The sequence below is a fragment of the Mercenaria mercenaria genome, chromosome 11 (assembly GCF_021730395.1).
Source record: "Mercenaria mercenaria strain notata chromosome 11, MADL_Memer_1, whole genome shotgun sequence".
Lineage (NCBI taxonomy): Eukaryota > Metazoa > Mollusca > Bivalvia > Venerida > Veneridae > Mercenaria > Mercenaria mercenaria.
In genome coordinates, this window is record NC_069371.1 from 61,829,581 (window position 1) to 61,843,342 (window position 13,762).

The window sequence follows — 13,762 nt, forward strand, 5'->3', positions numbered from 1 at the left end:
GGCTAATTTCACGCACATCTTTTAATTTAAGCTAATTAACTGATCACTGCTACAGTTACAGCGCTCTATAAATGAATTGATGCGAGCATCATCAGAATTAGAGCTCTCTGAAATATATTTTGTTTATGCATTAATTTCAGAGAAGTTCTGCTCAAAATGAATTACACCGAACATTATAAGATCTCTGTCTCTCTATTTCAAGAGAATGGCATTGGTTCAAATAGCCCCGGGGAAACCACTGCCTGTAGAGACATATACTTTTAAAGCGGAAGAGGAAGTAAATGACCATAACGATTTAAGATTAAACAAAATGGCGACAAGTTTAGACAGGCTTTCTGATGAAACGTTTGATTTGCTCTGTTCGCCATGTAAACGTAAGCATATCAACAAAGAAGCCGACAAATATTGCGTTGATTGTTCGGATTATTACTGTTCTATATGTGTCAAGTTTCATAAGGATATTCCTGCTCTGAGTGGACATAAGATTCTAGACAAGGGACAGTTTCAACATGGGACCAGCCAAGCATTGCCAATGGTACCAACCGAGCGTTGTGACAAACATAATCATAAACCTGTTGACATGTACTGTCAAAAGCATGATGATGTCGGCTGCTCCACATGTATAGATGTTAAACACAGGTAAATACATAAGTATATGGAAAAGTGTTAATCTACATTGCATGCAATAATCAATATCGTGAAGTATGCAGTCATATGAAAACATGTACAGACAGAGATGAGCCCGCCCGCTTAGCTCAGTAGGTAAGAGTGTTGGTCTACGGATCGCGGGGTCGCGAGTTCGATCCTCGGGCGGGGCGTATGTTCTCCGTGACTATTTGATAATTAGTCCTCCACCTCTGATTCATGTGGGGAAGTTGGCAGTTACATGCGGAGAACAGGTTTGTACAGGTACAGAATCCAGGAACACTGGTTAGGTTAACTGCCCGCCGTTATATGACTGAAATATTGTTGAAAAACGGCGTTAAACCCAAAACAAACAAACAAACAGACAGAGATATAGGATTACTAATCAGAGGTATATCGTATAGGCCTGAAAAAATTCTTTGTTTCCGGTAACATGCTAAAAAAATTAGGTTAGGTAGGTCGGAAATGTTTTGGGGGATTTTCCTTTTATTAAGTGAGAAATTATTTTGTGTCAAAAAATGAATACAAATAAGAAGGTTATGCCTTTAGATTGTCAGTAAGTTGATTTCTAAGAATCGTTAATCGACATTCGAAAAAAATCCAGATCGTAGAACGACATTCGAAAAAATCTAGGTAATAGATCAGACTTCAAAAATGACTAGGTTGTACATCCATATTCGGAAATATACATGTTGTAGATCGACATTCATGAATATCAAGGTCGTAGATCAACATTCTAAAAAAACTCTAAGCCGTAGATCAACATTCGAAATGATACTTATTGTAGATTGATATTCAAAAAATTCCAGCTCGTAGATCAAATTTAAAAAAGAAATCTTGCTCGTAGATCAGTATTCAAAAGAGTCCAGGTCGGAGATCGGCATTTGAAAAAAAAACCAAGACGTGGATCAACATATGAAAATGTCCAGGTCGTAGATCAACATAAAAATTTCTGATCGAGGACAACATCCGGATGATCAACAATTTCGAAAATGTCAAGGTCGTAGGTCAACATTTAAAAAGGTCTTGGCTGTAGGTCGACATTCGAAAATGTCCAGGTCGGAGAGTGACATTCAAAGATGTCGAGGTCATAGATCGACATTAAAAAATGTCAGGGTGGTAGATCAACATTTGAAAAGGTCCAAGTTGTAGATCGACATTCAAAAAAAAATGTTTAGGTCGTAGATCGATATTAAAAAATGTCAAAGTAGTAGATCGTCATTCAAAAAGTCAATGTCGTAGATCGACATTAAAAAAGTCAAGATCGTAGATCGACGTACGAAATGTTCAGGTCATATATCAACATTAAAAAGTCTATATCGTGGTTAAACATTCGAAAATGTCATCGTAGAACGTCCAGGTTATAGTTCGAACGTCCAGGTTATAGATGAACATTCGTAATTGTCTTGGTCGTAGATCAACATTACCAAATGTCCAGGTCGTATATTGACCTTCGAAAGAGTCCAGGTCGTAGAGCGACATTCAAAGTGTCCATGTCGAAAGATGTCCAGGTCTTAGATCGACATTCTAAAAAATCCAAGTAATACATCGACATTCAAAAGTGTCCAGGTTGTAAAGAACATATAAAAAAGTCCAAGTCTTAGAGATCAATATTATTAAAAAGTCCTAATCGTAGATCAACATTCGAAAATGTCCACGTTGTAGACCGACATTCGAAGAAGTCTAGATCATAGATCGACATTCAAAACGTCCATGTCGAAAGTCGACATTCGAAAAAAGTCCAGGTCGTTGTTCGACATTCTAAAAAGTCCAGGGCGTAGATCGACATTCAATAAAGTCCAGGTTGTAGATCGACATCCGAAAACATCAAGGCAATAGATCGACGTTAGAATTTGTTCAGCTTATAGATCAACATTCAATGTAGACCCAGGTCTGCAATCATAGATCAATACTAAAAAATGTGTAGGTCGTAGCTCGGCATTCGAAACTGTTCGACTCATAGATATACAAAAAGTATTTATTGGATTTAGATCAACATTCAAAGTAGACCCGTTGAAAATTGTTCAGGTGAAAATCAGCATCATTTTTTAAAAGTAAAAATTTGATTGTTGATCTAGGTCTGCAAACGAACTTGATTCAAAATCGAAAATCAAAGTTAAATATATCAGAGTATTTACTATGGGTATACTATATCATAACAATTTTGAATAGTTTTCATTAAACTTTATAGTTTGTTTGTATCTTCAAGATTTCTTTTTAATTACTTTAAATAATGCCATCTGAAAACAAATCAATTCATGAATATATATCCCAATTTGTAGAGTTGTCATAATACAGTTGGACGGGACCTTGTAGCGATCCCGATCCGCCCCGTGTTCGTTTTATTCACCTCTGCAGGCGAAGTCGTCGTCTGTACGTCATACATGTCTTCATTTATCGAGCGGCGCTAAATGAAACCAAAGTTTATCTGATACAAGACCAGTTCCTTTCGTGAATTGTGTTTCCCTGTTTTTGAGGTATACAATCTTGGAAAACAGCGCTTAGGAAGTTAAAATATTTTACGACAGTAATTTTCCTACTTTTGTTTTAAAATAAAAATTTTATTGAAATTCATTTTCTATTTCCTTGATTGCTCATTCTACATTAAGAATTTATCTATGCTCATTTTCCTGCCCATGGATTATTTTCCGTGTCTTCGTTTTATTTAAAGAAGTTTCATGACTTTTACTATACAGTTTTGTATTTTTCTGTTTTCAGCTCACCTGTCACTTTACCAGTCACAAAGTGACAAAGTGAGCTTTTGTGATCGCGCAGCGTCCGTCGTCCGTGCGTGCGTGCGTACGTGCGTCCGTGCGTGCGTAAACTTTTGCTTGTGACCACTCTAGAGGTCACATTTTTCATGGGGTCTTTATGAAAGTTAGTCAGAATGTTCATCTTTGTGATATCTAGGTCAGGTTTGAAACTGGGTCACGTGCGGTCAAAAACTAGGTCAGCAAGTATAAAAATAGAAAAACCTTGTGACATCTCTAGAGGCCACATTTTTCATAAGATCTTCATGAAAATTGGTCAGAATGTTCATCTTAATGATATCTAGGTCAAGTTTGAAAGTGGGTCATGTGCCTTCAAAAAGTAGGTCAGTAGGTCAAATAATAGAAAAACCTTGTGACCTCTCTAGAGGCCAAACTTTTCATGGGATCTGTATGAAAATTGGTTTGAATGTTCATATTGATGATATCTAGGTCAGATTTGAAACTGGGTCAACTGCGGTCAAAAACTAGGTCTGTAGGTCTAAAATTAGAAAAATATTTTGACCTCTCTAGAGGCCATCTTTTTCAATGGATCTTCATGAAAATTGGTCTGAATGTCACCTTGATGATATCTAGGTCAGTTTCAAAACTGGGTCACGTGCGGTCAAAAACTAGACCAGTAGGTATAAAAATAGAAAAACCTTGTGACCTCTCTAGAGGCATATTTTTCATGAGATCTTCATAAAAATTAGTGGGAATGTTCACCTTAATGATATCTAGGTCAAGTTCAAAACAGGGTCACGTATCTTCGTAAACTAGGTCAATAGGTCAAATAATAGAAAAACCTTGTGACCTCTCTAGAGGCCATATTTTCAATGGATCTTCATGAAAATTTGTCAGAATTTTTATCTTTATGATATCTAGGTCAAGTTCAAAACTGTATTACATGAGCTCAAAAACTAGGTCACTATGTCAAATAATAGAAAAAACGACGTCATACTCAAAACTGGGTCATGTGGGAACAGGTTAGCGATTCAGGACCATCATGGTCCTCTTGTTTATGTTATTCATTATGATTTTACATATTTATCTTCATTCGCAACAATAGGCGGTTCGTCATATTCCCGAGTTGAACAATAATAGACCTTTGATGTACCATAGTGATTAATCTTATGATGCTAAAAGTTTAAAATGGGATTAAAGATCATAGATTTTACAAAATTGCCTTATTTGTAATTTAAAAATGAACTGAGAATGGGGAGTAAGAAATCAGCCAACTTGTTTGACTTTCGAAAAAAAAGTATTCCGATTTAGTCGGATTCCCGGGTTTCTAACTAACTATACTGACGAGAAAAAAAAAACGCCCTCATCGAAAGTTGGCGTTATTTTCGTTACATAGTTCAATTTGTTGGGCAATGTCAGAAAGGTACATGTATTCTGACCGACAAACACAGCCAAATGAAACTCATACGATTTTATACAGCTCATTCTTTATTTCCTCTTGCAGCCAGTGTGTGTCAGTCATGTGGTTTTATTGAGCGAATCTTACACAAGCACATGTGTCAATCGACATACGAGCAGATGTTTTGACAACAAATCAATTTTTGATAATTCGAGAGAGGGCCCAAGTTTTGGCCATGCTAGAATGTGGGCGAACGCACGAACAAATCGCTAGACGTTTTAATGTCTCTCGTTGGACAATACTGCGTCTCGTTCGACGTGTCAGAGATACGGGAACGATTGTCAATATGCCTTATTCGCATAGACCGCGTGTAACGTCAGTATGGCATGACAATTACAACGCCATTTGCGTGACAGATTTGTGATGGCTGAATCCACGTCACGTTTAGTGGTAGGTAACCGTGAACGGCCTATAAGTCGACATACAGTGAGAAATCGGCTTAGAGAACGGGACATGATCTGTCGCAGGTCCTACCGCGGTCTGTTATTATTATTATCACTATTTCTATTATTTTATTATTATTATTATAATTATATTCTACATTTATATGGCACTCTTTTCATATAGAAATACGTTCAAAAGTGCTTTACATAAAAGCATTTATATAATGTTCATTAAAATGATAATTTAACCTTTATAGAAAGAATTTAAAACTACATTACGGTAATAACATACATAGGTAAGCAGATCAAAACATGAAACAAATTGCAATAGCACAAAACATTAACTGACCTATCAAAGACACAGGATTGAGCAGAAGAGAACAGAAGATATCTCACATTTTGAATAGACAGAATTAACCATTATGATGCCTTTGAAATGCATCACAGCATGCAAACCGCCCCGGATGATTGGGTCAGTCCCCACCTAAATTGTGCGGAGAACATCCATGATAAATCAAACCGGAAAGAAAAACACTGTCTACATTTTTGTATATTATTCTGTCATACTACAGTTCTTGTTTAGTGTCACTGATTGCCCGGCAAAGTACTGACATTATTCTACCACATAATTAGTTAGATTAGTTCCCAAAGAAAGTACACTGTACTTCGTGAGCATTGGTTGCAATAGCTCACCATCTATGCATACGGTCTGGTAGCAGTCACTAAGATATGAAGTCATCCATGCGAGTGGCTTGCCTGTAATACCAAAGTGACGTTCTACGCGATGAATCAACGTCCCGTTGCCGATAGTGTCAAATGCTGCAGAGAGATCGAGCATCACAATAGTCACGTTGTTCTGATCCAACGATTGAAGAATGTCATTTTGGACTTTTAATACGGCGGTTCCGGTCGAGTGGAATTTCAGCAGAATGATTGATTTCGTGGAGTTCATTGTTCCTCAGATTATTATCAGTTTGAATATTTACCACCTTTTCTAAGATTTTAGACAGAAAAGGACGCATGCCTATATGAGCCGTGCCATGGGAAAACCAACATAGTGGGATTGCGACCAGCATGGATCCAGACCAGCCTGCGCATCCGCGCAGTCTGGTCAGGCTCCATGCTGTTCGCTTTTAAAGCCTATTGGAATTGGAGAAACTGTTAGCGAACAGCATGGATCCTGACCAGACTGCGCGGATGCGCAGGCTGGTCTGGATCCATGCTGGTCGCAAACCCACTATGTTGGTTTTCACATGGCGCGGCTCATATTTTTTTTAGGAAACTAGAATCTAGGCTTGGCTTTTTTAGAAGAGGTTTTATTTGTGAATGTTTGAACTAATTTGGAACATACGCAGCAGCTAGAGATGGATTTATAATTTGTGTACAAGTAGACGCATGCCATGTGCATCTGGACAGCTTGTACATTTTTTGTGTCACTATTGTCCGGTAAATCAAGATGGTAGTTAAGGTCCCCCACAATGATGATGTCTTGTCAATTGTAGCATATTTAGTTAAGAAAAGGGGCCATTCTTGCTCTAGGAAAATGTTTGTGTTCAAACCATTTTCTTTGGAAGGGGGTGGCTTGCATATAATGGCAAGCCGTAGGCCTATGGAGCGTCCGCCTGTAAGTACATTGCAATCCATATACTCAAATTGGTAAATTCGTTGTCTTTGCTTGATGTGACAACGTTCACTTGTATGGCTACCTTGTGAATGATCGCTACGCCCCCGCCACGCCTACCACTACGAGGGACATGTTTCATTTTGTAACCGTCTGGCACAAGCTCGCTGATGCACGGTTTGGCAACAGAGCTACCGAGCCATGTTTCAGTTATGGCACAAATGGCGAATTCATTTGTAAGAATGAAGTCACATACGGATAGTGTTTTTATTTTTCACAAAAAAATAATGTTTTTCTGCCTCTTAACTAATGTACAATTTTCAGGTTTTATCAAGTTGTTATCATTTACCCCATTGTTAGTGTCCCTGCTCGTCTAATCTGATTTTACCACCTTGAGTCCCTCTATATTGCATTAATCGAAACTATTTCAATGTTTTGATAATCATGGGATTGGCTCTCTTTTGTTCACTTGGTAATTGTTCAATATTGGGCAATTCTGATCTTTTATAAATAATCCTCGGTGACATTTGCTCACTGAAACACATCATTACTGTAGGCTATGCTGATATAATATTATGAAAGTTTTGAAATTGAATTTTAATAGTGTTTTTTATTTAATCAAAATATTTTCAAAATCACGATTATGATTCACATTAAATTTATAACATTCCATTCACGACAAAATAATGTCCAATATGTCTAATTTTAAGAATTCTGAACCAGTATAAATGTCAGAAAACTATCAATATTTGTGAGCACTGAAAAATGCAGCCTACACCTGGCGTATATTAATAAAATGATAGATCTATTTCTACGTCACCGTCAATAACGTCTTATTTGGGTCCGCAACCATCTCCATCAACGTTGGCAGAACGTTTTGATTAATGACAAGTCGCGTATCAACTTGAGGAACGCCGGCGGACGTATCCATGTCTACAGACGGCGTCGTCAAAGCTATGCTAACAATTGCCTTCTGTAGCGCAATCCTTACGGTGGGGCGGGGTTATGGTCTGTTCAGTCATAGGTTTAAGTCCCGACTCGACTTGTGCCAAAGCCAGGCGTTACATCGGCTAGATATTACGTCCTGCGGTTGTCTCTATATCCCACCAACGTCAAGATTTTTTTTCTTTCAACATATCAACGCGCGCCTCCACGTTGCACGAGGGGCCTCCGTGGCCGAGTGGTTAAGGTCGTTGACTTCAAATCACTTGCCCCTCATCGATGTTGGTTCGAGCCTTACTCGGGGCGTTGAATTCTTCATGTGAGGAAGCCATCCAGCTGACTTACGGAAGGACGGTGGTTCTACCCAGGTGCCCGCTCGTGATGAAATAATGCACGGAGGGGCACCTGGGGTCTTCCTCCAACATCAAAGCTGGAAAGTCGCCATATGACCTAAAATGTGTCGGTGCGACGTTAAACCCAACCAGTCAACCACATTGCACGTGTCACCAGGAACATTTTACAGACGAGCAACATTGACATTTTGCCTTGACCAGCGTGCTCACCAAACTGCAATCCGAATTAACACGTCTGGGATGACCTTAGACGGCAGTTACGGTTACACCAACCGTGGCCTGCCAACGTTCAGGAACTGATAGCAGCGCTCCATCAGGAGTGGGCCAAATTCCCACGGTATCTGCTACGTAACTCGTGTTGGTCTTTGGGACAACGTCTTTCTGCTGTGGTTACCAGAAGAGATGGCCACACGGTATTGATTGTGTCAGTGAAATTCATCTGACCAGTCTATTGAAATTTAAGATTTGAAGCATAATGCGACTATGAAATGCTGTCTAATTAACCATCAATTCTTTTAAATCATCAGATTTGCGAATGTAATAGTTCTTTTCTAATTTTGAATCACGGTTAACAATGAGTTTGAATGAGGCGTTTCTTTTTCCCGTCAGTGTAGTTCTGTTGACTTAATATGGCATATGTATACACACAGAACAAAACAGTCTACTGTAAATCTACGGCCTGGACTTTTTCGAATGGCGGTCTACGAACTTGACATTTTCGACTGTCGATCAACGACCTGGACATTGTCAAATGTCAATCTACGACTTGGACATTTTCGCTAGTTGATCTATGACATGAGCCTTTTCGAATGTTGATCTAATATTTGAACTATTTTTAATTTTGATCTACGATTGCAGACCTGGTTCAGCATTTAATATTGATCTATGACCTTGGCTTTATCGAATGTAAATCCACGAATTCAAATGTCTGTCGGCCTTCGGCCTGCACTTTATCGAATGCTGTTCAACGACCTAGACCTTTTACGAATCTTGATCTGCGATTTTATTTGAGTGTACATTGAATATCTATCTACAACCCGAATATTTTTGAAAACTGAATGTCGACGTAAGACCTGGACCCTGTGGAAGGCCATCCATCCATTTAGACTTTTTTGAATGTTTTTTTCTGTGAATGCATACCCGGGTCTACATTGATATTGATCTACGACCTGAAGAATTTTTGATAAAGATTGACGATTGCAGTCCCGGGTCTAAATTAAATGTTGATCTATGATTGCAGAATTTGGTATACAATTACTACCGTTCTATGACCTAAACAATTTTGAATTTGAATGCCGATCTATGATGTTGTCGACCTCATAGCCAACTTGAAATATCAGTGCAAAAAATAAATCATTATTGTACCACACAACAAATGAATTCTAAGCATCTCATGGGATAAAAATAGGCCAGTAAATGAACTCGGTGAAAGTTCCTGTTATTCTATGAAAGCTTATGTATTTTTCAGGTTCTGTAAAAATATCTTCTACATCCCCGAATACATCCAGAACAACACCAACATACCTGATCCTAAAGATGTCTTGAAAGCACTAGAAGCAACAGAGGATAAAGTTACCGAGCAACTTTGCAAGTTCCGACGTGAAAAAGAACGAATTTTTAACAGGAGAAGAGAGGTATTTGAGAAAATGGAAAATATTGCAGAAGAGATGAAGCAGCGAGTTGATAAACTTAAACAGGACACTATGAAGAAGTCAGCAGATATGTTTCAACACGCGGAAAATATGACTGATCAGAATATGTCTGTGTTACAGTCCATGAATTCCAGCATCTCGTCTGCTAAAGAAAAGGTTTCATCATCTGGTAACAACATATCACAAGTGTTTGTCAGCACAAAGAAAGGTCAGAATGTGGCTTCTAAATTCAGGGAACATGCTGATGAATGTAACGCTTCCTACCAGACTATGGATATAGAGTTCGAGAAGGATCAGACGTTGCCAAAACTGCTGAATGAAATGACTGACCTAGGTAAAGTTACACAACGCAATGTTAGAAGAATTAGACCTACACCTGATGGTAAGAAATTACAAAAGGACAACAACATTCTTTTTCAGATTAAACATAGAAAGAAATATAACGTCAAGGCCTCAAAAGACAGTGAAACATGCTACATTATCAGTGTCTGTGCTCTTGAAGATGGAACGCTAGTGCTTGCTGATTACAATAACTTGAAGCTAAAACGTGTTGAGAGTAGCAACTACACGGTTACTGATTCCTGTGATCTATCTGCTCCCCCATGGCAAGTTTGTGCTGTAAATAACCGGGAGGTTGCTGTCAGCTGTGGCGGAGTTAAGTTTGTTTCTCTTCAACCCAAAATGACAGTTACCAGACAGATAAATCCCGGTAATATATGTAAAGGATTAGCCTATGTTGACGGACATTTGTATATTTCAATCGCGAATTCAGTTTATGAATATACCACAGCAGGAACAAAGCTTCACCAGTTCACCAAGAACCAGTCTGGACAACCGCTTTTTGACAATATATACAGCATAGCTGTAAGTGGTGACGGTGGTAAAATTTATGTTGCTGATTGGACCAATGGTCTTATTTCTATGGACAGAACGGGCAAGGTACTCGGGACATTCAATGGCCCAGAAGTAAGCAGTCCCAAAGATGTTTTGGTAACTGATAATGGAAGTGTACTTGTTTGTGGATTTGACTCTAAAAATATCGTACAATTTGAACCTGACTGCAAGATGATCGGAGAGGTACTGAAATCAAATTGTAACGAGAAAGGATGTACATCTATCTGCTACAATTCATTCAGTTCAAAACTGATCGTAGGTCGTGTTCACACAGATCAGATTGAAGTGTATGATCTCATTTAATTGAAACTTTGTAGACAGTTCATTCTGTACATTTGCTACAAAACATATTTTTGTAAATATTATACTAGTACTTACAGAAGCCTTTTAGGGCCATATTGACCCAATTCTTCAACATCCTTACGCGTTTAGGATATAAGTAAAATTAATGGCAATGACATTGCATTAAGAAATAAAAATGGTTTTGTTTTGCCTTTAGATGTGCCTGCGTTGTTTATTTAGCAAAACTCAATAAAAAAATACATGATTCAGTACAAAAAAATAGTTTGATATTTCAAACATAAAAACTAAGTATATTTCACTTCAATATACTTTTATTGACTTAGCGCGTATGAAACTTTTTCTGAAGAATAATTACATGTATAATTATGAGAAGAAACTCAAAAGCTCTAGTTTTCCAATATTTACTATGCATATTATATACCTACTGAATGGGTTGCCGAAGGACCGAGGGCAAATAGTTTTGACTATTGACAGACAACCGATTCAATAAAGGTTTTACAACATGACGTAAAACATTTTTATTCCACATTTGACGTTAGGTGAGCAAAATTTATTATATGTATCGAAAAATAGACCGGTCAATAGTGGTGATTTATATAAGAGATCATGTAATAATTTTTTCTACATGTATGTGTTTATGCATAGAAAATTGAAAGTCTTGTAAGATCTATTTGAGTTTACGAATGTAGTATTGAACTCTAGAACATTGTTTTATATGTGCGGTTTGAGTTTACGAATGTAGTATTGAACACTGGAACATCGTTTTATACGTGCGGTTGGAGTTTACGAATGTAGTATTGAACACTGGAACATCGTTTTATACGTGCGGTTGGAGTTTACGAATGTAGTATTGAACTGTTGTAAATTTAACAGTCTTATTAAAGCTGATTTATTAATTGATTCTACTGATGAGAAACCTTGGCTTCTGCTACTTGAGTTGTCATTCACCAGTTACCCTCATAAATTGCTTGGGACTGGAGTGTGTATCATTTTGTATCATTTTATCTGGGTATGTTGTCATCATGTACCATTGTAAACATGTCTGGTTTGTTAGAGTTAGAGGTGGCTCCGTATTTGGGATGGTACCATCAGTCAACGGTTATCCTCATAAATATTAGGGGTAATCTTTGTCTTTCATTACTGTGATACACTCTAAATATGGAAAGGTACATACTTTCGTATATAAACCTAGGTCAGAACTTGGGAGGGGGATTCTTTACTTTTGGCTCGGACTTCGAAAATTCAGATCATAGGATCTAGAAACAAGAAATGTAATATTTTACAATTATAATAAAATAAGTGACTTTAGACCAGAGGAATGAGAGAATTATAATTTTGATGACTATATTTCCATCACTTAGACTATAATTACATCTCATAATAAACTAACATAGAAAACTGGAATTGAAGTGTTATTTTATCAATGGTGTAGAAACCCTCACCCCCGAACCTACGTTTTTCAACAGAACACTGGAACATCGTTTTATACGTGCGGTTGGAGTTTACGAATGTAGTATTGAAGTCTGGAACATCGTTTTATACGTGCGGTTGGAGTTTACGAATGTAGTATTGAACACTGGAACATCGTTTTATACGTGCGGTTAGAGTTTACGAATGTAGTATTGAACACTGGAACATCGTTTTATATGTGCGGTTTGAGTTTACGAAGGTAGTGTTGAACACTGGAACATCGTTTTATACGTGCGGTTTGAGTTAACGGAGGTAGTGTTGAACACTGGAACATCGTTTTATACGTGCGGTCTGAGTTTACGAATGTAGTGTTGAACACTGGAACATCGGTTTTATAAGTGCGGTTTGAGTTTACGAATGTAGTGTTGAACACTGGAACATCGTTTTATATGTGCAGTTTGAGTTTACGAATGTAGTATTGAACACTGAAACATCGTTTTATATGTGCAGTTTGAGTTCACGAATGTAGTATTGAACACTGGAACATCGTTTTATAGGTGCGGTTAATTCTTTGTCACTGTTCAGGTTTACAGACCTTACTATTTATAAATCACCTGCAATATTCTTGCATTTTCAGACTGGTATCGCAATATATTTTTCTTTTATTTTTCCAGGCTTTATTTTGTTTGTTTGCGTTACGGTTATAATATTTACAACATCAGTCTGCAAGTGCCATGATGTAGACCTAAAACATTATCCGTATTTTGAGTCACTCGTTATATCTGGTCCTTTTCGATCATGGAGTCCAGTTAAAATTGTAACGTCTGAAAGCTTTGCTCGGGGCGTAAGTAATTACCTCTCGTGTACAAATGTAATCAAATTGAGGCTGTTATCATTTTACATGGTTGCGTTCTATGCTTCCAAAGAATTATCTTATGTAGCTGAGTTGCACTGGATTTAAACTGGGTTGTATTAAATAGGCCTGAATATTCTATATACTGTTACTTTGAAAGCATTGCAACTAAATAATAAAAGCGTGCATATATTGTCAGTATCGCCTGTCATAAAGGAATAAGTTCGATGAACATGGTGGGGATAAAGAGTGATGGTTTGCGTGCAATTAACCGGCCTTTAGTGTTAACAAAATGAATAGGATACACTACCGGGTTTCATGAGTAAAACGTTATATACAACATTTTCAGTGATTGACTAGAAGACAGACAGACGAATAAACAGACATACAAGTGAATTTGAACTTGTTTGTGTTTCCGTATTCACTTCTAGATATGAGCAAAATTTCATTAGAATATTTCTTTATCTAACTGACAGCAAATCAACATCTATAACTGATGGACAAATGGACAGAAAAACGGACAAATAAAAACAGTG

The 13,762-nt window shown here is 37.6% G+C and overlaps 1 protein-coding gene across 1 annotated transcript; it reads left to right on the top strand.

The window, feature by feature from the left end:
- The first annotated feature begins 284 nt into the window (after positions 1-284).
- On the top strand, positions 285-11,701 carry LOC123531774 (uncharacterized). Its single transcript, XM_045313012.2, has 2 exons — positions 285-639; positions 9,583-11,701. The coding sequence occupies exons 1-2, from the start codon at positions 311-313 to the stop codon at positions 10,961-10,963; spliced, it is 1,710 nt and encodes a 569-aa protein (XP_045168947.2). The 5' UTR covers positions 285-310; the 3' UTR covers positions 10,964-11,701.
- Positions 11,702-13,762: the final 2,061 nt, after the last annotated feature.